This window comes from Anopheles maculipalpis, chromosome 2RL, assembly GCF_943734695.1.
Source record: "Anopheles maculipalpis chromosome 2RL, idAnoMacuDA_375_x, whole genome shotgun sequence".
NCBI classification, from domain to species: Eukaryota; Metazoa; Arthropoda; class Insecta; order Diptera; family Culicidae; genus Anopheles; species Anopheles maculipalpis.
In genome coordinates this window covers 53,403,860-53,425,204 of record NC_064871.1, presented here as the reverse complement: position 1 = coordinate 53,425,204, position 21,345 = coordinate 53,403,860, and the positions used below count along the sequence as shown (strand labels likewise).

Genomic DNA, 21,345 nt, shown 5'->3' with positions numbered 1-21,345 from the left:
GGAGAAGGATGAACCACGAGCTTGCTGTGCTATACGGAGAACCGGACATCCTGACGGTAGCGAAGACCGATGGTCCCAACCATCGATGGCGATGGTTGGGGCACGTGATGAGGATGCCGGACTCATGCCCCACCAAGAAGGTATTCGTCAGCGAACAGCGAGTTCGTTGGCTGGATCAGGTGAAGGATGACCTGTCGGAGATCGGGTGCCTACATGGATGGGAAGTTGCAGCTAGGGATCTTGTTTCCTGTAAATCTATTGTTGACCGGGCCATGTCACGACAACGCGCTCTTTAAAAGAGCAGGCCAACATGATGATGATGATGAATCAGGGACCTGTAGTTGATAAATTTGTTTGTACAAAATGTTTTATCCCTCAGCAAAGAAGTAACAAATAATGTGCCTTACTATGGTGAACGATTATAATCATTTTTACCACTGTGGTCCACCAGAGAGAATATCCATCCGAATGGTGACCTGTTATCCGGGAACGCACTCGTCCATATGTCACGTATTCAATTCAATAGACTCCTAACTTATCTCAGCATCGATCAATGGCTTTTTTGGACAAAATTCCATTAAACAAAAAATTCTATCATTCTGTAGCTATGACATCACCTGGCCTCAAACCTTCAAAAGTTTAACACATATAAGAACTTATTTCTGGAACACGACAGTGGAAGAATTTCAGCAAAACTGAATTTATGATGTTAGCCACAATAGTTTTACTTTCATTGCCATCCAAAGTTTACCCATTTTTAATGCATAGGCTACAAGAATGGTATGTTTTATGACTTCTGAATGAAAAAAAAAAATTATCTTAGATGGTTTTGCACTGCTGTCCAGAAGAATATCTTGGGCCATGAAACACAAACATACCAACGAGTGGAATACAAGAATCCATCGTTCGATTACAGGTGCTGACTATTGGCTAGGGCTTTGCTTTACGAGTGTCCAAGTTTGCTAGTTCCCACCAGTTTACAGCATTCTTCTTATCACAAGCTACTACTTCATTTCTGTTTTTCATTGCCAACCAGTGCCAATCATTCCGGAGTTTCTTTACGACATCAGACACCCGGATGCACCCCTGGCCAGCTTTCCTAAAACACCGCCGACCACACCGTGCGAGAAGGAGGTAACCACACCGTACAATGGCATCGATGTCACCACGCAAGGTTACGGTGAGTTGTCGCCCATTTCAAGGACATTTTTAGCGTTTCATTCGTTTTTCTTAAATAATTTCATGTCTTCCTGTTTACTGCACTCGTTCAGATAACGCCAGCTGGTACGCGGAACGGGAGGAACGGCACAAGGAGCTGGTTGAGGAGACGGTCGAGGTTGGACTGATGTTTGCGTCGAAAGCGTTCGTCCAGCTGCTGGCTAATCCGATCGTTGGACCGCTAACGCACAAGTACGTAGCACGAGTAATAGGCTGCGGAATGCACGAATTGTAGCTTGTTTGGTTTATTTGTTTCCCATTTTCTCACCACAGAATAGGTTACAGCATTCCGATGTTTGCCGGATTCGTCATTATGTTTATCTCTACGTTGAGTAAGTAACGCAACACATGTCGTGTGTATGAGAGATGTTAGTTTTTAATTATGTCACGATCAGTTTTCGCCTTCGGAAGAACGTACTCCGTACTATTCCTGGCCCGAGCATTGCAGGGTATCGGTTCGTCCTGTTCGTCCGTATCGGGCATGGGCATGTTGGCCGATCGCTACACAGACGACAAGGAGCGCGGTAACGCGATGGGCATTGCACTCGGTGGACTTGCACTGGGCGTACTGATCGGTCCTCCGTTCGGTGGTATCATGTACGAGTTTGTCGGTAAATCTGCGCCATTCTTGGTGCTTTCGGCGCTTGCATTGGGCGATGGATTGCTGCAGCTGATTATGCTTCAGCCGTCGGTCGTTATCGAGGAATCGGATCCACCATCGCTGAAGGCGCTCGTCACCGATCCTTACATTATCATTGCGGCTGGTGCGATCACGTTTGCTAATATGGGCATTGCCATGCTTGAACCTTCGCTACCGATCTGGATGATGGACAATATGGGTGCGAGTCGATGGGAGCAGGGTGTCACGTTTCTGCCCGCCTCCATCAGCTATCTGATCGGTACGAATCTCTTTGGGCCGCTAGGACATCGTATCGGACGGTGGTTGGCGGCTTTGCTGGGTTTGGTTATTATCGGGCTGTGCCTGCTGTGTGTAAGTGTCCCTGATGGCCGTTCGGAGTTGTTTCTGTTTTAATCAATTTTGTCTGTTTGTTGCTGCTCCAACAGATCCCGATGGCTACCTCCATCAATCATCTGATCTTGCCAAATGCTGGTCTAGGGTTCGCCATCGGTATGGTCGATTCCTGCATGATGCCCGAGCTAGGCTACCTGGTGGACATCCGGCATTCGGCCGTGTATGGTAGTGTATACGCTATTGGTGATGTTGCATTCTGTCTGGGATTCGCCATTGGTCCTGCCCTCAGGTACGTGTGTGTTTAGGCGTGGAAATTAAAAGTCAAGTGGCAGAATCTACGATTGATTGTACGAGTATCTTCACTTATCAAAAAAAAAAAAATCCTTCAACTGTTATCCGTTTTTTTTTTGCTACCCGTTTTCTCAATCCAAAGTGGCACCTTGGTAAACACCATCGGATTCGAGTGGATGTTGGTTGGGATTTCGATCCTTTGCTTCGCTTACGCGCCACTGATGACTTTCTTGAGAGCACCACCGACCAAGGAGGAGAAGAAGGTAAGCATCAACGGTATCGACAATGCTGGACTGTCGCTTGAAAGTGGACCGTGCAGTTCGTCAAACGATCCGTCCACACACCCCACAAGCAACGCCAATGCCGCCTCCTCCCCTACCAGCAATGGGAAGTCTCAAACGAATGGGAAAACGGCCAACGGAAACGGCACCACTAACGGAGTGTCCGATACGCCAGTTGATTATCGTGAAAATTATGTGACGAAGCTATAACAGTCTCCACATTTTGTAAAACCATTTACTCAAAAACTCTGTCTGAGCTCTCTTCGTCCGCTTTCGTTTTTAAAACAACTAATTGCAAAATGACAAAGTACGCCATTTTAAGGAAGGATATCGTCGGCGATGATTTAGTTCGTAACCCTATTGCGTGTCCTAATGATCTGTACATTACAATGCATTTGAGTAACGATGGAATTTTGTTTGCTGCTAAATGTTTATGTTGTAAGATACCGCTTCAAGTGAAATAAAGATTTTTCATATGAATTTTAGTTTTTTGTGTTTTTTTTTTTGTTTTATCTATTTTCGTTATATGTTTGGTTTTTACTTTTTTTACTAGGCAGTTTAGGTTTGTATTCTTTTTTACTTATTTTCCTTTTGCATGCAGCAACTTTTATTTCGTTAATTTACATGATTATTTTCTTCTTTCTTCATATTTCAGTTAAAAGATTTGTGATCCAATACGTCAAGATGAGGAAAAAATGCGTATGCTACCTTTAACACATTTTGAAATAATTTTTCTTCACACCTTTTTTGCTTCCAGTCACTCATCGTTGGAGAACGCTCGTCAGTTCGATACGTTACGTACCAGAACGAGGAAGAGGATGAGTAAAGCCAGACTAAGTTGCAGCACAATTCCCCATTAACCCAATAAACAGTATCAACCACACCAACTCCAACTGAATCGATATCCACAACCAAGAGACCAGACGCATTTTAAAGACTGTAAAGCAACAAAGCAACGTTAAAATGCCGCACAACAATCATATGTGTATCATGAAAACACATGACACGAATTTGTCTAAGCCTAATGATAGCAAAAGGAATGATAGAGCTAAACGTGGTAACTGTCAGGAACAATAATTTGGCCCAAACGGGTAAACAATGCCCACACTTGTTATGCGAAGCACAGACAACAGTGATCTCCTTCATACGGGAGAACGATAATTTATACATTTGTGTGAGAGAGAGAGAGAGCAAGAGGAGTGAGTGATGTAACCTTGTAATTTTGGTCATGTGTGGCCACATAAGTTTTACAAACTAGTAAGCAAAGCGAAGGACACGACAACTCCACCATTTAAAGCACTTGGTATGATTTCAAACACGATCATCAGTTTCGTGGAGTCTAACTATCGATCGAAAGAAGAAAGAAAACTGTAAGCTTAACCTAACAAAAAAAAAACACTATAATTACTCCCTGCAAAATACTAAGTCAATCGGTTTCGTCCCTGATTTTGAGTGGCACTACATTCGACGCATCGTATTGGATCATACCGCAGCAACCGCTCCGACGATCGACAAATGAGTTGAAAAATGCCAGTCAAAAGCATCGATCGAAACCGACCTAGCCTGCTGCGACCAGAGGAACCTACTACTACTATCACTACTCAAGCAGAGGAGTTTAGTAATGCGAGAAATTCGTACCCGAAGAGCAAGTTTGACAGGTGCTGTTTGTGTTTACAGCAGGGTGAGATTACGTCAACGCAACTGGCGCAAACACGTGGTTCATTCTGCGGAAGCGTTTTACGTTTGTTCCGTTGAGCGAATCGCTTGCAGCCGATAAGTACAACCAGCCACCGATTTCTGTTTAGGGCGAAATTCGGCACAAGATTGAAAATGACATGATAAACATCACATGATCATCTCCTGGTAAGCGGCATGGCTGTATCAATGCTGGAAACAACTAATTTAAACACACACACACACACACACACACACACAAGAAACGCTAACGCACACACATATTATCTTAACATGACTTCAAGTCATCACTATCTTAACTGTTTGAACACTTTGCACAATATCTATCTAGTCGTGTTGTAGTAGTCGCTATAGAATGTAGCAAAACCAAAAAAAAAAAATAACGAAGAAACAATCTGACCAAAATATGGGACAAACAAATAACGATAGCAGGTGCCATGCAGCAGATCCTGCACGTTGCAAGCGTTGTAATGATGGGTGCATGCATGAGCACGCTCTCCCTAAACACCTACATATAAACGCCGTTCCGTAGAAACTCAAATGCGCTACTAATCTTTCCTTATAGAGCATACAATATTAATGCATTGTACTTACCACAAGTGATTGGTGTCTATTTGGCTTGTAAAACGAATAACGTACAACATACTTTATACACGTACACATTGCATAACCACCCCTATTTAAGAGTAAACATATGTACGAGGCTACTTCTTGCAGATACACTCGCGCCAACCACATTGATACGGTGCACTGTGTCTAAATAACATCTGCGACATGTCCCGGCAGGGGTGGCGATAATCTCTTTGGAAAATTTGAATGGCTGCAAGTTTTGCTAGACACTATCCTACCTTGGCTCGCAATGGGTTGGCACACTTATTACTACTTAACCACCAATCAATATACCCAACCAAACTACCTTTATTACTACGATGTAAAATATTAGTTATCAAAAACAAATACTCTTAACTGAAGCATCACTGCTACTACTACTACTGCAAAAAAAAATCCCTTAGAAACAAGTATCAAAAGGCAATACGAAAAAAATGAAAATTATTGGGAAAACGATACAATTTAAATTGGCAAACTGAACATATTCTAAAAACAAGAATTGTTGTAAGTACATGTAATGATTACCTTCTTTCTATTTCCACTAACCGAAGAAAAACCAAAGAGGAAAAAACATATTACAAGCAAACGAAACCCAAATACAAACAAACAAAAATCTCATTCATGACGATGAATTGCTGACTCAATCAAAAGGCTAACGATCTGTCGACACACATCTCATATAATGCGTTGTACAGGTTTGGTAATATGATGTCAGGATGGTGGTTTACTTTTGTCGTTTTTTAATATACTCACACTTCTCGCTTCTCGAAAATCTCCTACCAAAAGGACAAAAGTATCGTTTTTATGATAGAACAAAAAAACAAACAAACAAACAAACACCCCATACACTAACAATTGTGCATGATTGTCGTCCACGTTGGCAGCTTTCTCCGTGTGTTACTACTGGCACCGTTCTGTCTACTTTAACCTTTGTATTACGCAACGTGTGGCGTAAAATGTGTGCTTGTGTGTATATTTCGATCTGTTATCTGTTGTGCACATCGCTGTTACACAAAAACAAAACGAAACCAAAAAAAAAACTAATACAAAAAAGTGGTGACCACTGAACACTGTAGAAAAGAAAATTCGGTCCACCGTGAGCCGTGTTATTGTGAGTTAGACAATAACCTTTTTGCTGATGTATCTTTGAACGGGGAAAAGCGTTTGAAACCAAATCTCTTATCCATGCACCAAGCATACTAATCGGTTGCTGTTAAAATCGAGGGTTTTGTGGAGTGTTTATTTTCAGCGTAAGCACACTAGAGACACACTAACTATGCTGTTTTGCTTTTGGATTGATTTTGTTTTAACTTATCATTGTTATATGTACAAAACGTGCGAGCCAGAAGCACGACAAAGGATGTAAACGAGAAACATATTAACTATATCTCAACACAAAGAAAAAGGCTGGTATGGGGTCACAGATTCACAACAGTTCGTATCGTTAGGTAGATATGATTCGAATTGGAACTTTAAATCAAACTAAGCTACTTATACTTGATAGATACTAGCGCGAAAGCACATAAAGCTCCTTGTCATATAATTTACACCATTTTCTGTTCTATAGCCCACACTACTCTCCTTCCTGGTTTGTGTGTGTGTATGGAATAAGGTTCCACAGTCCCAAGATAGAAAAATTCTCATTTTATGACACAAGATAATAATGTACTATCAATTTTTATCATTTCCTTTCATAACTTTGTTCTACTTCTTAAACAGAAGCACACAGTTCGTTCTTTACACTTTAGTGCATCTACAAACGCAACAGAATACCAGAGAGCAATAGCTTTTATGAGTAGTGTAACACTTTTCACTTTAAAACATACACGAAACAAAAGTAATCATATGAAAGCTAAACAAAACTTAGAACAAAATCGCCTAACTTTGTTGTTGTAAATGCTTTGGGACGAAACCACGGTCAGCGGGGTAACAATGTGTTGAACGGTGTTCCCTTTAGAGACAAACTAATACCAATATTTACACGTTATTGCAACCGTGAGATATATTCCATTTGTTGTGTACGGTTTGATATTGAAATTTCTCGACCTAGAGGAATATTAATCAAACGAGGATCCGTACATTAGATTTATCCACTAGACTAAAGTAAACCGGAAAGCCGGTGTGTCATGCTGAAAGTATTAATTGGTAAATAACATATACAACTATATATTATAAAATCGATGATATAGTAGATACTCTCTAAAACATATTTCTATATATATACATATATACTACATACTATATACAAACACACCCACAATCATATACAATAGGTATGGAAATACATATATACATATATATTATATATGGTGATAGGAATCGATGGGAAATGATGTTACAAAGTGTATGATGTGCGGTTGGATGCGTTTTGCAAGTGACTGTTATGGTCCATTTTTTTAAAAACACGCGTTTATCAGTGTATCCATTGCTGTGACTAGAGACGCAAAGGCGGGAGAACCAAAAACGGAGCTAAAATACTTATAACTAGTAAACTTAGAGCAAGGACAAGGGCAGGCACGCCTGCCAAGCGTCAAAATCGCTATTATCATGCTAAACTACTTACCACTTATGTACAATCAAGACGAACAAAAATGGGGAACACAGAATAAAGTTGTTGGTGACATCTAGTGTGGCGTACTGTAGTTTATTTGCCCTCCACCCTATGCGAACATACTAACGTACTCCAGTATCTTTGGATCGCACTGGTAATTGTGCATGATGGTATACTTCAGCGCACAGTACTTCTCGTAGATTGCCACACTTTCCTCGCTTACGGTCGGAATCGGCATATCGTGCTGGATGTCCTTCTCGGTTGTTCCGTTCGCGATGATAATTTCATTGTTGTGTATCGAAAGTCCCCCACTCTCGTTCATCTGCGCATGGCGGTTGTGTTGGTGGGGCGAGGACGGTCGAATCGGTCCACCGGATGAGCTAGAGATACGATTAATTTCTGCATACTTTTCGTACCTAGGATGAAAGAAAGACAAACGCATTATCATCTCATGCGACACACTGATCAACCCAGGCTTACTTTAGCATGTCCGCCTTATTCGGCATCCGTATCTCGAACCCATATATATCATTCGTCATCGGAAACATGGAGCTCAGCGTGACGGGATCCTCTGCCCGGCTACTGTTGTTACTGCTGCTCGTCGGTGCTGCTGCATTGCGACTACTCTTATCCTCCTCGTCCGATTCCGATTCATCGTCCGACCGGTCGGACGACGAGCTATTTGCCGAACTCGTCGACGATTGGCCCGTAAGGGAAGGATTTTTCAGTGCCGTACTTTGCTGTCGTCGAATTGGCTCGAACGGGCTAAAATTAGACCGGAAGGCCGGTGCCAGATTCCGTGACAGATGGCTTAGCTGGTAGTCGATGTGTTCCTCGAACGATGTAAGCTTGTAATCGTAATGGAAGTTGGAATAGTAATCAATTATTTCGGCATCTGGCGAATGGATTTTGATCAGCTCCTTTACGACGCGATTCTCATCGCTTACGGCGGCCGGCAGGCAGTTCATCACGAACGGACTAACCCATTGCGTTAGCGGGGTGGATGAAATCTGTCTGATCTCATCGAACCGCGAGTTGTGAATGTAAAAGTCAGTCTCCAGATCCCATATATGAAGAGGTCCTGAAATGAAGCAAACCATGTTGATCATATGTATTGAAAGGCTTTTATATTTGTCTGTTTGAAATGTTTAAATCAGAATTCGGATTACCACCTTATAACTTAGAGCCATTTGGGCGAATAGACGACTATAGTATCAAATCCGAGTAGCTGCCAGGCCAATGTTTCACAACGCAATCAAAACCCGTTTGGACCGTCCCGCATTAACAGGGCTTATTGGTTCAAAAATGTCTTGGAAGCTATTATATGGTCGATCATTATCTGATAAAGTTCCTCAGGAGATCAGTTCTGATTTACATCAGAGAGGTTTAGAGCTTTTCATCAATGATTATTTGCTCTTCAAATACTCATCAAAGAGAGAACAGATTTCAGAGTTCTCAGCAGAAATTAACCCGCAGGTCATTATAGAAATAAGCAGGGATGATCTACGTCATTTGTACCTACGTATGGCCTAAACAAATTTAGGATAATTATCATCAATAGTCGAAGGGTTCGACGAAATTATTAGAAGGGAACGTAGCGATGCTGCCAAAAGCTTTAGTAGCTACTCTCCGACAGATGGCGCTGTGCATGAGTAATCGTGATCGAAAAATTATGATGTTTTTTTCGATTACGCACAACGATGTTAATATAGCTAGATAGAGTCTAAAACATACCTCCCATTACTGCCTCAATAAACTACAATTTTGACTACGGTAGCCGAAATCTATTGGAGTATGTGTATGTGATAATATATCGCTATGAAGCTGGATCTAAGATCGCTAACCTGGATATCTAAGTGTAAGTTAGTCCCAGTAAATTGGGAGGAAGTCTAGAGAATCCTTGTTATAAAAATAAGACCCAAGGGTCTACGAATTGAAATGACTATCCCTGAAATCTGGCATAAACTAGCCTCCATTTTATCACTCACGAGGCAAATACTCACTGTTTACTTCCGCCTTCGAAGGAATGTAGTACCCAAGGAACAAATTGATGCTGTGCTGTTTTTCTGTATCGCTGAACGTGTTGCTGTAGTATCGGCTGAGCGTTTGCATAATGTCATTGCCCTGTGAGGCCCATACCGCCGTCTTCCGGTAGGTTTTTATCCGATGCACTAGCTGCGAGCCACCGTACTGAAGCGCCAACGTATCGCCATGATCTTCGTACAGATTCTCCAGCATCGTTATACAATCCGATTCAAACTCTAGCTTGCGTTCCTTCAGGAACCCTAGATCGTACAGCTGGTGTGCCAGCACACACTTCCCGATCGCAAACTGTGCCGTATTGGTACGATCCAGACAATCGACACAGTTGACGCGCACAATACCGGTCTGCCTTTGGTTTCGCTCATCGTCCGAATAAAACATGCCCGTCTGCTGGATCACTGTTTCCGCAATCTTCGCCAACTTTTCCATCACATTTCCCGTGCCCCGGCTTTTGCGTGCCATATCGAAGTCGATGTACCGTATGCGGAGATGTGGCGGAAGAAATTGATTCAGGTAGCTTACCGTCGAATACATTTCCTCGCTGAGAAGACTTTCGTGGCGACGCTTTTCTCTCGTTTTCACCAAGTTCAGTATGATCACGGGAGCGCCATAATGGAACATCAGGCGCTGATAGTGTTTGCCCGCCGTTTCACCGTACGGATCAGACAGATCGATAGCGATCTGTGGTTTTGGTACCATTTTGCTGACGTCCTGTGACCAATGTGAGGGAACAGAGCCTCGAAGTTGGGTGAAACTGCACATCCGATTGCCATCCAGCACGATCTGCTCCGTTTCAACCTCATTCGCAACGTCACCGTGAAAGTTTGCGCCACGCTTCAGGAATCGAGTCCCGGCGTACCGAGTGCTTCGTCGTGCTATCAGGCAAACGTACACCTGCCGACCGAATATGCTGATGCTGGATTGGCTGATGAAGCCGTGTATGATTTCCAGCATCCAATCCTTATGTACAACGTCTCGCAGTGGCTTAAGATGGAACGCATTCCACACGAATCGTTCCCGCGATACACCCCGGAATGCGTACGTAATCTTTTCGCCGGTTCGATTCTGCCACACCAAGGGCTCATCCTGGACAATGTCGCATCGCGTTCCCACGAACTTGGGCGCAGCCAGATTGTACTGCAAGCTGTGCGTGAGGTCATAACTGTAGCTAAAGTAGAAGTTGCTATTTAAATCCACATTGTTAAACATCTTCACGTAGCGCTGTTCCAACGGGTGCATCTGTTTGCCCGACGATTCGTTCACCCGTATCATGGCCGTATCCTTGATGGTGTATATGATATGCTTGCCAATAAAAGCGCATCGTGTGCGTTTTGTGACCAGAATCAAATAGTAACCTTCGAGAAACTTTACAAACCCCAGCACACCATACGCACTGATCGACCGGATGAAGGAGCGCGATTGAACAAATTTGCGGATGTCACCCTTTTCGAGCTCGTTTGGATTTTCATAGATTGTAAGTTCCGGAGCACGTCTATCAATTTCTAGCACGCGAAAGCGCGTTTCTTTACTGTTGCTGCCGATAAGGTAGAGTTTCTGGTAGGAAAAAGCGATAATTAGTCATCGACAAATAAAGTGTGAACCGGGCAGCACTTGGCACTTGGCACAACCGTGAGGGAAAAAAACACTCACCGCCTTTGTCTCGAACAAAGCCACTTTCTGTATCGAGCTTATTAGTGGATGAAATCGTACATTTTGATCCATGGTTATTGTATGAACAATTCCTAATATTAATCTAGAAACGAAATTTCAGCTCACTTTCACACGGACTTTGCTGGGTTTGTCTTTGTTATGAACAATATCAGTCGATCAAGAAATTTGTCATTCTTTCATCGACTGCTGCTGTGTCGTCGATTCGTAACAATCGACGAAGCTATTTGTTTATGTTTGTTCAGATGCTGACTTTTTACCTATCTTATCGGTGGATCTATAAAATTAGTATTGTAACTAGTTCGAACTGTGTTATTTTTCTGCCAATGGTCACGCTTTAACCAATTTACCAAATCTACGCTTTTATTTCGCCTTTCTTAAGGATTCATATCAAATTTGCAATTCGGAAGTGCTTGCTTTAGCGTTGTTTCCACAGCCTTCATGTTTTTCACGTATGGCAAATCGAACGTTTTCACCTGCTGCAACTTGGTCAGCTGCTTCAGATGCAATAGCCCGTGATCCGTAACGTTGCCGCATTTGGAAATTTGCACTTCTTCCAGCGTACTGGCTACGTATCGTAGCTTATACAGTGCTTGATCGTCAATGTAGACACAGTTGTGCAGTACCACTTTCCTAAGCCGGCTCAACCCTTCCAGATGGTCGAAACCAATGTGCATGATTCCCGAGTCGGTGCCATCGAGCTCTTCCATCAGTACCGGTAGCGCTTCATCCGGTAGTGCATTGAAGTGTACGTGTGTTCGGCTGTCCTTGACAAATTTTGCCTTTGCTCCATTCTTTAGCAACCATTCGGCGCACAAACGATCGGGGCCAACTTTCTTCAGCCGGGCACGGTCCACACGATTAAACATCATGTTAACCCAGCCCCAGAATGGTCTGCTGAGAGGTTTGGTTTGCAGAACCATCGGCTTCGTTTGGGACAGGATGCCCCACACGGCGGGTCTGAGGGTAAGCATTTTCTGAAATTGTAAACCGATATCGATTTTGAGGTTAATATCTGTGCCAATATATTACGATGGATTAACTCACCGTTAGTTTTTTACTACTTAAGGAGCGATTATTTCATCATCCCGGGAAGGGTTGACCGGCAAAGCAGCTTTGTATTGCTTTGCAGAGTAATTTGACAGCGGTCGTTGTAAACAAACGTACTGTTGCGCAATCGGCAAAAGAAAGCGCTTCAATTGTGCGCAGAATCGAGGCTTCAGGGGCAATTCAAATTTTAAATTCAATTTAACCACTTTATTCTTAAGCAATAGCGGCCTGGCCGTTCTACAGGAATAAAATAGTAACCGCTTTATTCTATTCGTCACCTCGTGGCAAACTTCCTTTCTTATACTATACGACACAAAAGAAAGTAATGGCCTCTTATTCGCAAACGACCTCCAGTCAACGCAATGTAGTAAGTATCTACTTCTTTCATTCTGTATAGGGCCTCCAAGCTTCATGTTTCACCACTCGTCCGACATGGTAAAGATAGCCATCCGAGAATCGAAACTTCGAAGATCTTCTTCTTGGTCTGCTCAGGGTTGAATACGTTGCGCAGATATGGCCAGGTCTCCAATCCGTTTCCAGAAAACTCTGTCTAAGACTACCATCGTCCAGCCTTGGCTCATGGCCGAGTGCATGAGTCCCGCATCTTCATCAATTGCTCCAGCCATCGTATCTTTCCGGCTTAGACTACGACTACATTTAGGATAACAGTACCGCCAAACAGCTCAGCGAGCTCGTGGTTCATTCTCCTTCGCCATACGTCCTGCTCACACACACACCGCGAAAGATAGTCCTTGGCATCTGCCATTCGAAAATGACGAGTGCATAGGCAGCCTCCGTTAGCATAGTCCAGGACTTGTACCCGTAGAAGACTACCGGACGTATCAGTGTGCGATATATCGTATACTTTGCTTCCGAGTCAGAGCCTCCGGCAAGCAGGAATTTTGTCTTCGCCACATGGATCTTCAACCCAATCCTATTGGCCTCGCGTTTCAGCTTCCCAGGGAAACCTTACTGCTGCCAGGTGTGCCATACACCTTACAGGCAGCATTCAGGACTGTGATGGTACAATCAAAACTTCGGAGATCATCAGCTTAAAATTAATCCAGATCCTAAGGGTTTCGTGAAGTTTCTATGTAGTAGAAGCATTCCAAAAGTGTAAACCACGCAATATCTTGAGTTTCAGTACTAGCCCTGTTAACAAAAATTCACTTCTGCATGACATAATGTGATACAGAGTCAGATCTTGAATACCAACCAGCCACTGTCAAAGGAATTTTCGGTACTAAAAACACCCGCAATGGCTGGTCATGGCATGAGAATGACACCGGACGTTCTAGACCGTAAAATATGTTTACACCATTCACAGGGAGACAGAGGAACCGATCAAATAGAGTTACATTACAAAAGTTATCTTTCATATATCATTCATTTAAATCCACATTTTAGTACATATTTCTACTTTTGACCATAAAAGTTAATGGCTAATCCTACAAAGTTTTACTTAGTAAGTGTAAAACAAAGAAACTGTAAAGAATTATTTTTCCTTTGGCGAATTATCCACACTACGCGATGTACTGTTACTCTGCTTTGCGGCCGTCGATGTGGACACGATGTTGAACTTCAAATTCCGTCCCACCAGCGAAGGTCCCGCACTTGCAGCAGATAGTGCCGAGGTGGTCGTCTTAATCAAAATCTTATTGCTTCCAACGATCGGAATACTACTGCCAGCGACCGATGTGCCTGTTACTTCCTTACCGGCCACAGTTTGCTGTAGCTTGCTCGCGTTGAACGGATTAAGAACGATGGATTGAATTTTGTTCTGTTGCAAGGTCACCGGTGTTCCGCTGGTTACGTTGGTCTGTTTTACACCAGTAGCACAGTTGACAAATCCAATTTTGCTGCCCGATAATAGTTCTCCCAAATTCTTCACCACACCACCGGTGCTAGTGCCAGCGCTCGTAAGTGGTTTGGTCAACAGAAGCTTTGTAAATTTTGGTCTTGCGCCCACTCCAGTCGTTACCACCGTGCTGGGTGCTGTATTTACGGCTGTCGCACTTGATGCAACGGCCAAAGGTAGATTAATTTTTGTTCCCACCGGCAACACCATACTGGGATCGACCGGTTTGAGCGTGCCCTTGTTAATGACCACCAGCTGCTTGGCATTCTTTCCAATAGATATTTGTGGTAAGCCACCTGTGGCAGACTGTTGCAGTGTAATATAACGGTTACCGGTTGCCTGAACAGGCGTGGCGCTACTTTCCACGTTTGCCGACGTTGGAGATCCACCCATCGCTGTTACGGTTGATGTTACTCCTGTAACCGTCGACCCACCACTTGCGGGTCGTATGTCTTGTTTTGATTTTTCGGGAGAGCCCTCCTGAATGATGCCATCACTGTCGGCAAATACGATGGGAAGATCAAAGATGTTTGTTTCCGAAAGGTCTCTAGCAACTTTGCTAGCGGTAACATTTCCATCCCCTGACGAACTAAAGACAGTCGGTGTGGAGCCTATGCTGCGTACGATCGTAAACTTTGGTGGACTACTAATTTCAGTCGATGATATAGCGCCATCGCTTACAGCGGGACTTGCATTCGCTAGCACGGACACGACCGGTTTGGAGGATGATTTGATGGAATAAAATTTCTGTGTTGTTCCTGTAGCTGGCTTTAGATGGATCAGTTGATTTGATTCGATCAACTTAACATTCACATTACCCTGCTGTTGCGGGGTTTCACGTTTCAGTGCCGGCAGCACTATCGGCGTGCTAGCCCTGGCAGAGATGATTTGCGTACTACCAGATTCAAATTTCAGCAGCTCATCGTTCGTCGCAAGTGGTAGAATGATTTTTTCACACTTTATTTGCTTGTCCGATGTTGGCAAAATGCTCTGGATCGCCACGTCCAGTGCATCCTGTGAAGACTGAGAGGTAGAGAATGTCGTATCGGGTGGTTGAGTTGAGGACGTTTTAGTCGAACGCCGATTCTGTGATTTTTTCTGCATCTTATTGTCAGCTTTAGAATCTGGTGCGTGTTTTCGCTTGCGTTGATGACCCGTTTGGTCGTTTTCGGAGCGTTTGGATTGGTGCATTATTTCCGACTGACATGCACCATTTGTGAACTGTCCACCCGTACCAGATTGCTTCGACCGCGGAGGGCTTACTAAGCAATTAGTGGCGAATTCCGCTATCTCGTCAGCAACCATATTGTCTACCATGGATTGAGTTACTCCTTCAATTTTGCGCTTCGTTTTCGACACACGGAGACACTCGTCTGCCGCTCCTACCACGACGAGCGATGTTTGGGTGGACATGCGATCGCGCAGCATTTCTATTTCTTCATGGCTGTACCAAGAGGAATGGGAAAAAAAGAAACTTGTTAGTACTATTCCAGACAACTGGCGGGATTCCATTTTAATAGCTTTTTCTTCAATTCCAGGAATCCGATTGACTGTAAATTTGAGATGAGTAAATTACAGTTATTTTCATATTTAAATTGTTTTTTTTTTCATTTTAACCGAAAAAAGCATGCCATCTTTGATTGGAAATTGCTTAGAATTGATGCAACGTATTTAAATTTATAGAAAGAAGAAAAGTTGATTTAACTTTCCGATTACGTATAAACAAGTGATAAGTCTTCAAAGTTTCTGGCTACTCGGGTAGCTCGGTTATGAAGTAGCCTGGAATATGAAGTTTTTCTGGTTGCCCGGGACAGGGTTACGATAGTGTTTTGGTAGCTTACCTTGCGCGCGCAGAATTTTGACCAATGACAAACAGTACGGGACAACCGATGTCGACCATGTGATCATCTGGCGTGCCACGCACACCATTGTACGTGTTGTACGAGAATCCCAAGCAAATTACACAGCTAACGGACTCCACCAAACCGACCTGAATGGCAATAGCGGAGCCAGCATCGAAACCAACCAAAATGATCGATCGGTTCGGTGTTGTGCTGCGCACCTGCTGTATTTTGGCCCGAGTAGTGGCCACCATATTTTCTGCCAACAGCTGCAGCGACTGTTTGTCAATATTGTTTTTACCCTGCGTGCCTTGTATCGGTATCACCGAGGACATTGTGGCAAACAGGCTGAACCATTTCTGCTGTCGTGCGGTCGGTTGGGAGAAGTTAGGCACCGATGGTGCTACCACGATGTACGGCTGGCCGGGAAGCTTTCGATTTTTGTGCGACACTATAGGTTCCCATGGTTTCTTTAGAACCGGGCGTAGCAGCTCCTGGCCTACGTTAAGAGAACTTCCAAAGATCATTTTATTCGCCAACATCGGCAGTTTGGCATGCAGTGTTTGCAGGATGTCGATGTAGATGGCCAAATACGAGGGTGGAAGATTTTCCATCAACAGCACGTGCAGCCACTGTGTTAGTCTCGTTTCCCACGAAACGCTCGCCAGCGCCTGTCGGAGCCGGCTAACCGACTTATCAATGACCGTTCGGCGATGCACTGGTTCGTGCTGCTTTTCCGTGTTGGTCAATCTTGCCAGCCGGTCCATATCGAGCAGCCGTGCGACACGATCAAACAACTTAAACTGTTGCACAGTCCATCCGAACCTAGAAATGTGAGGTCAAACCGAGATTAGCAAATCGTAAGAAGAGTCATTCGCGCAAATCCAAATCTTACGTGTTGACTCGTTCCTCCCAATCATCCTCATCCGATACGGAGTTTCTAGCAGTAACCACTATGTTTTCACTCTCCTGCATAGCGCGCCGTGCGCTTTCCTCATTGTACGACGGTATCGGTGGATTGTATGATTCCTCCAGATCGATTCGTTCGTCGTGCGAATGGGTGTGACACGAAGGGCACTGAGGTGGCCGATGGATCATCAATGTACGGGTCATTGCGGTTTGACTACTTTCCAGAAGACGAAAATCGCGCGTATAACTGTGTTCCATGATAGGCGTCGTCGTGATGTTTGCTTTCCGCTTCGCTTTCCGAAATAAGCCCTGCAAGAAACAGGCAATGCGTTGTTTCTTGCGTTGCTCACTGATGCTGAAGCGCTTCACTAGACACTATTAATGCACGATATGATGATATTAATCGATGCTACACTCGTTGAATGTTGTATTAATTGCGTTTTATTGTACATACGCGGAACTTGCATCAGCGCGGATCAAACAAAACAGCATTTTTCACGTATGAAAGCGCACATTAGTTGGCCCTTGGGACATGGTGAATTGACATTTGAACGAAATGTTTTTGGAACATCAATAGAGTTTGGAAATTTTTGAATTAACGATAGCGTTTTTCGAAAACTAAAAGCTAAAAACACACGAGTCAAACACACGAATAAAATCAAGAACAAACCACATACGTTTTCGTTCGAAATTCGTTTTTCATCGTGCAGTGTTGCCAAATTGTAATTTTCAGAAAATGATTAAAGGTTGCTACACTTAGTCCCCATTGATAAAATTGCCTCAATAACTACACGCTTCTTTTCAATACAATTTTGCGTTAATAGTTCCTAAGTTGGCGTATTTCGATCGATGTTAATCCGCCAACTAAGGCCCTTCTAAGGCAAATTTGTATTGAAAAAACCTTGGTAGTGGTTATTAACGAAATTTTGTCGATAGGGTTAGAACACTGTATATACCTTGAACGGGATTGTTTTGGTTTCCCCCAAAACGATTGAAGGAAAGCGCATGTAAAGCTGGTGACGAAAGAAATACGCACTCGTTCAAGCTCCGCAATAACAGGTGAAAATGGATTCTGCTCCTCGGATCAAACAAGAACCAAACATCGAGTCGGCATTCATCGAGAAAGGGAAAAATCTTATTGGTACTGTGCCAATGGAAGCGACGGTAAAAACGGAGCGCTTACAGACATTCCGTGGACCGCGAGATCTCACTTTAGCTAATGGACGCACAACAAAACCTCCGGCGAACAAAAAAGTATACACGCCCAACCTGAACGCAGTGAGAAACAAAAATACGTAAGTTTTGTGGGAATGAAGCTCAACAGATGAATAATACATTATGTGATCGTATTTACAGGGACGTGAAAACAGCATCCACTGGTCCAAAGAGCAGAGTAAAGACTGATCGTAACAAAAATGATAAAGATACGAGAAATAAAAAGGCAGCAATGATACAGACATCTGGCATCTTTTCGGATGGTTTAGCTCAACGCGTTCTCACCCGTGCATCCAAATCGGGTAAGCTTCGTGGCGTTGTGTGACCGGATTTATGCACATTATTGTTCATTAATGATCGTTTTCGATTTACTTGTCGCTTCAGACAAATCTAGTTCTTCAAAAGAGCCAGGAGAATCCATTAGAAAACCTATGTTTTCTAGAACGGATACCAAAATAAATTTGGAGGTCGAGCATAAATTGATACAAAATTTGTACAACGACAATGATGAAGATCTTGCAGAACTGGAGCAAAAGATAGAAAACGGATTAAAGCTACCGATCAAGCTAGAAAACTGTAAGCTCAGAAATGCTCTGGTCTCCATCATGAAATTGCGTTTTCATTAATTTCATAAATTTTAGCTGACTACAAAATCAAACCCCCAGAAGTAAAGACGGAAAACTTAGCAGAACCAAAGCAGGATCCAGTGAACTCTGTCGAAAACGTGTTATCCGGTGAACAACACAACAAGATGTTCCTGTTACAATTGCCCGATGCATTGCCTGGTAAGTGCGATGCCGCTGACAAAGGTGCCACCGCACCGAATGGTGGCAGCGATTGTAAGTCGGAAGCAACGGTCAACGACGAAGATACGCCCCAGTATTGTACAGTTCGAGATTTGGCAGAAGGTTATATTGGGAAACTGATACGGTACCGTTCCGGAAAGGTAAAGCTAATGTTGGGCGACATAATGTTTGACATCAACCTCGGTATGGACACAGGATTTTTACAAGAGCTGGTCTCTATCAACACTAATCAAGTCGAACGCAATGGTAACATCATTAACATCGGCACTATCAACGCAAAGCTGAATGCGTCCCCGGATTGGGAATATTTATTCAAGAATTCTACATGAAATATACGATGATCCTAGACGCGCGGATATCTAGCTTTGTGGATTGTTTTCTTTGGGAGCAGCATCTGTGGTCGCCCGATGCAGATTTCCGTCGCGGTCTAGGGCAAAGTTGAAGGAAGTCGGCTGCACCAGTGCCAGCTCGATTGCCTTATCGATGTTGTCGCGCGTGATAAACGTTTTCGACTGTTCTTTCTCGACGCGTACCTTCGCTTCAATTTGTTCCTTTTTGTCACCCTCTCGTTGCTCTTTCAAAACTAGCCTTTCCAATATGTACTCCTTGCGAGCCGCCCGTTCCGCCGCTAGCCGTTCTTCGCGTTTGGCAGCCGTCTGTTGATTCCACTCTTCGTTTCTGCGCAACGCTTCTTGCCATTCCGCTTCCTCCTGTTCCGGTGTTTGGAGCACTAAACCGGCCCGGGAAACGAGCTTGTACGCTTCCACCTCATCACGAAGAAAGTTGCGGACCGCCTTCATCTGCGTGCGATAATTATTGTGCAATCGTTTTAGCTCTTCAATCTCTTCCTCGATCTGTTTCTTGCGTTCCGGCACACGGAACAGTTTGCTTTTGGCTGTACCGAGCCAGCGTGGTTTTCGCCGGAAGCGAACTGTGGTGTATTGCAGTAGTGCCACTGCTCTGGCTTTGGTAAAAACGCCGGTAAACGCTGCCGCCAAGTTAGCCATCGGTAAGGTAGTTTTGCTTTCGGTGTTCAGCCCCGCGACCAAGTCGTACACGTTTGTTGACTCTCTGTTGATATTGAATAACACTGCGATGATGTGTAGTAGAAGCAGGGTTCGTGGCCAGGAAATGAAACTTTCGAAAAAACCAAACGTCAATGGGCTAAATTTTCAGATCTGCCAAAATGGTCATAACGAAAATACTTTGTAGACATCTGCAAAAGCAGGTAAAAAGGCAAGGCTGGTGTCAGTACTCGGTGGCATGCCAATAGTTGCAAGGGAAATGTATGGCAGATGAGGTTGAATGTCAATTTTGGTCGTGCCAACAAATAAAAAAAAAGATTTCGTTGCACGGTGGCTTGCAGCAAATTGAGCCAATGACGAGCGATGACACCAGCCTTAGGCAGACAATCCAGACGGAAATCGATATAAACCTCCATCAACGCCATACCGTTATCTAAATTAGGGTTCAACCACTCATCATTTGTCAGAATGTTTTGTTCTTTTCTAGGGCCAGATCGAAGAGAACCTTGGTGATAGCCATATTTTGTTTTTAAGTTAAGAAAATTTATCTAAAAAAATTATCAAACAATTTCCGTTCCAATTTCTAGTTTTTTACCTTTCCAAAATTCAATCCATTTCATTTGTCAAACCACATATCAAAATTGCGCACTGGGAATTTGGTCTTCCTGTCAGTTGTAATAATCTGATTATCCGTGGCGTTGATGTACGGGACGAGACCCACGGATAAATGAGATTTTATTTCGTGTATTGCAGCCGAAGAGTAACTTTGCCAGTACAGATCCTTTACTTACTGTACCAGTATAAATCATTTCGCATTCCGTGTATTCTCTGCCGTGCACTTGGAACGTAAGGTGGCCTGATTATTGAAGTCACACGTTTTGTTTTGTTTTAAAGTAAGCGTAAAGTGGAGATATGCGTACAGATTGAAAGTGACGCGTTGTTATTCATCCGGTTGTTGATTGAGGAGAGCAGTAAAGGAAAGGTGATACACGGAGGATGAGTGACAACTTTGTGCCGACCGGTGTGAAATAGCTTGCGTCAAATGCAACGTTTAAATGTGTAACTTATCGAGGAAATTTACGGAACGGTTTTCCCTGGTTTACCACATTGGTAGTTAGAAGCTGCTACAAAGTACGGCACAAGTGTTATTCAGAAATGTTAACGATGCCAATGGAACTTACGTAGTATTGTACTAAGTGTAGATTTTACCGTTTCTACAATACCTTTGCATGTGTGTGCGTGTGTGTGTGTGCTGTAGGCATTAGTATGTGCGTCGCTGACTAACGCCAAGATCCGATTATATCACCCCGTC

At 43.5% G+C, this 21,345-nt stretch overlaps 7 protein-coding genes across 9 annotated transcripts in view; 2 read left to right on the top strand and 5 right to left on the bottom strand.

Annotated features, from left to right (window-relative positions):
• The window catches only part of LOC126557581 (synaptic vesicular amine transporter), a 34,639-nt gene extending 31,011 nt beyond the window's left edge, over positions 1 to 3,628 (top strand). For 2 of the 3 annotated variants that reach the window (XM_050213395.1, XM_050213396.1), the window contains exons 3-8: positions 1,037 to 1,180; positions 1,272 to 1,410; positions 1,492 to 1,550; positions 1,614 to 2,209; positions 2,284 to 2,480; positions 2,625 to 2,973. In XM_050213395.1, the coding sequence (XP_050069352.1) occupies positions 1,037 to 1,180; positions 1,272 to 1,410; positions 1,492 to 1,550; positions 1,614 to 2,209; positions 2,284 to 2,480; positions 2,625 to 2,973 (1,484 nt within the window). Of the gene's footprint in view, positions 1 to 1,036; positions 1,181 to 1,271; positions 1,411 to 1,491; positions 1,551 to 1,613; positions 2,210 to 2,283; positions 2,481 to 2,624; positions 2,974 to 3,520 lie in introns of those variants that run through there. The other variant, XM_050213397.1, reaches the window with a different exon arrangement.
• Positions 1 to 21,345, bottom strand: part of LOC126558417 (leucine-rich repeat-containing protein 58) — a 289,270-nt gene that overhangs the window by 92,807 nt on the left and 175,118 nt on the right. The gene's annotated exons all lie outside the window — the stretch shown is intronic.
• The window catches only part of LOC126558623 (probable dimethyladenosine transferase), a 232,181-nt gene that overhangs the window by 73,445 nt on the left and 137,391 nt on the right, over positions 1 to 21,345 (bottom strand). The window lies entirely within an intron of this gene.
• Positions 7,728 to 11,386, bottom strand: LOC126557079 (polyphosphoinositide phosphatase). Its single transcript, XM_050212728.1, has 4 exons — positions 11,312 to 11,386; positions 9,622 to 11,215; positions 8,099 to 8,699; positions 7,728 to 8,034 (listed from the first exon to the last, which is right to left on the bottom strand). Exons 1-4 carry the CDS (start codon positions 11,381 to 11,383, stop codon positions 7,728 to 7,730), a joined length of 2,574 nt encoding a protein of 857 aa, XP_050068685.1. The 5' UTR covers positions 11,384 to 11,386.
• On the bottom strand, positions 11,680 to 17,366 carry LOC126559683 (KAT8 regulatory NSL complex subunit 3). Its single transcript, XM_050215851.1, has 5 exons — positions 16,974 to 17,366; positions 16,079 to 16,903; positions 13,902 to 15,681; positions 12,843 to 12,863; positions 11,680 to 12,306 (listed from the first exon to the last, which is right to left on the bottom strand). Exons 1-5 carry the CDS (start codon positions 17,243 to 17,245, stop codon positions 11,707 to 11,709), a joined length of 3,498 nt encoding a protein of 1,165 aa, XP_050071808.1. The 5' UTR covers positions 17,246 to 17,366; the 3' UTR covers positions 11,680 to 11,706.
• LOC126558409 (DNA-directed RNA polymerase III subunit RPC4) lies at positions 18,053 to 19,337 on the top strand. Its single transcript, XM_050214421.1, has 4 exons — positions 18,053 to 18,282; positions 18,344 to 18,504; positions 18,587 to 18,778; positions 18,844 to 19,337. The coding sequence occupies exons 1-4, from the start codon at positions 18,053 to 18,055 to the stop codon at positions 19,335 to 19,337; spliced, it is 1,077 nt and encodes a 358-aa protein (XP_050070378.1).
• Positions 19,264 to 20,015, bottom strand: LOC126559046 (probable 28S ribosomal protein S26, mitochondrial). The gene has a single exon (XM_050215149.1). It carries the CDS (start codon positions 20,013 to 20,015, stop codon positions 19,368 to 19,370), a length of 648 nt encoding a protein of 215 aa, XP_050071106.1. The 3' UTR covers positions 19,264 to 19,367.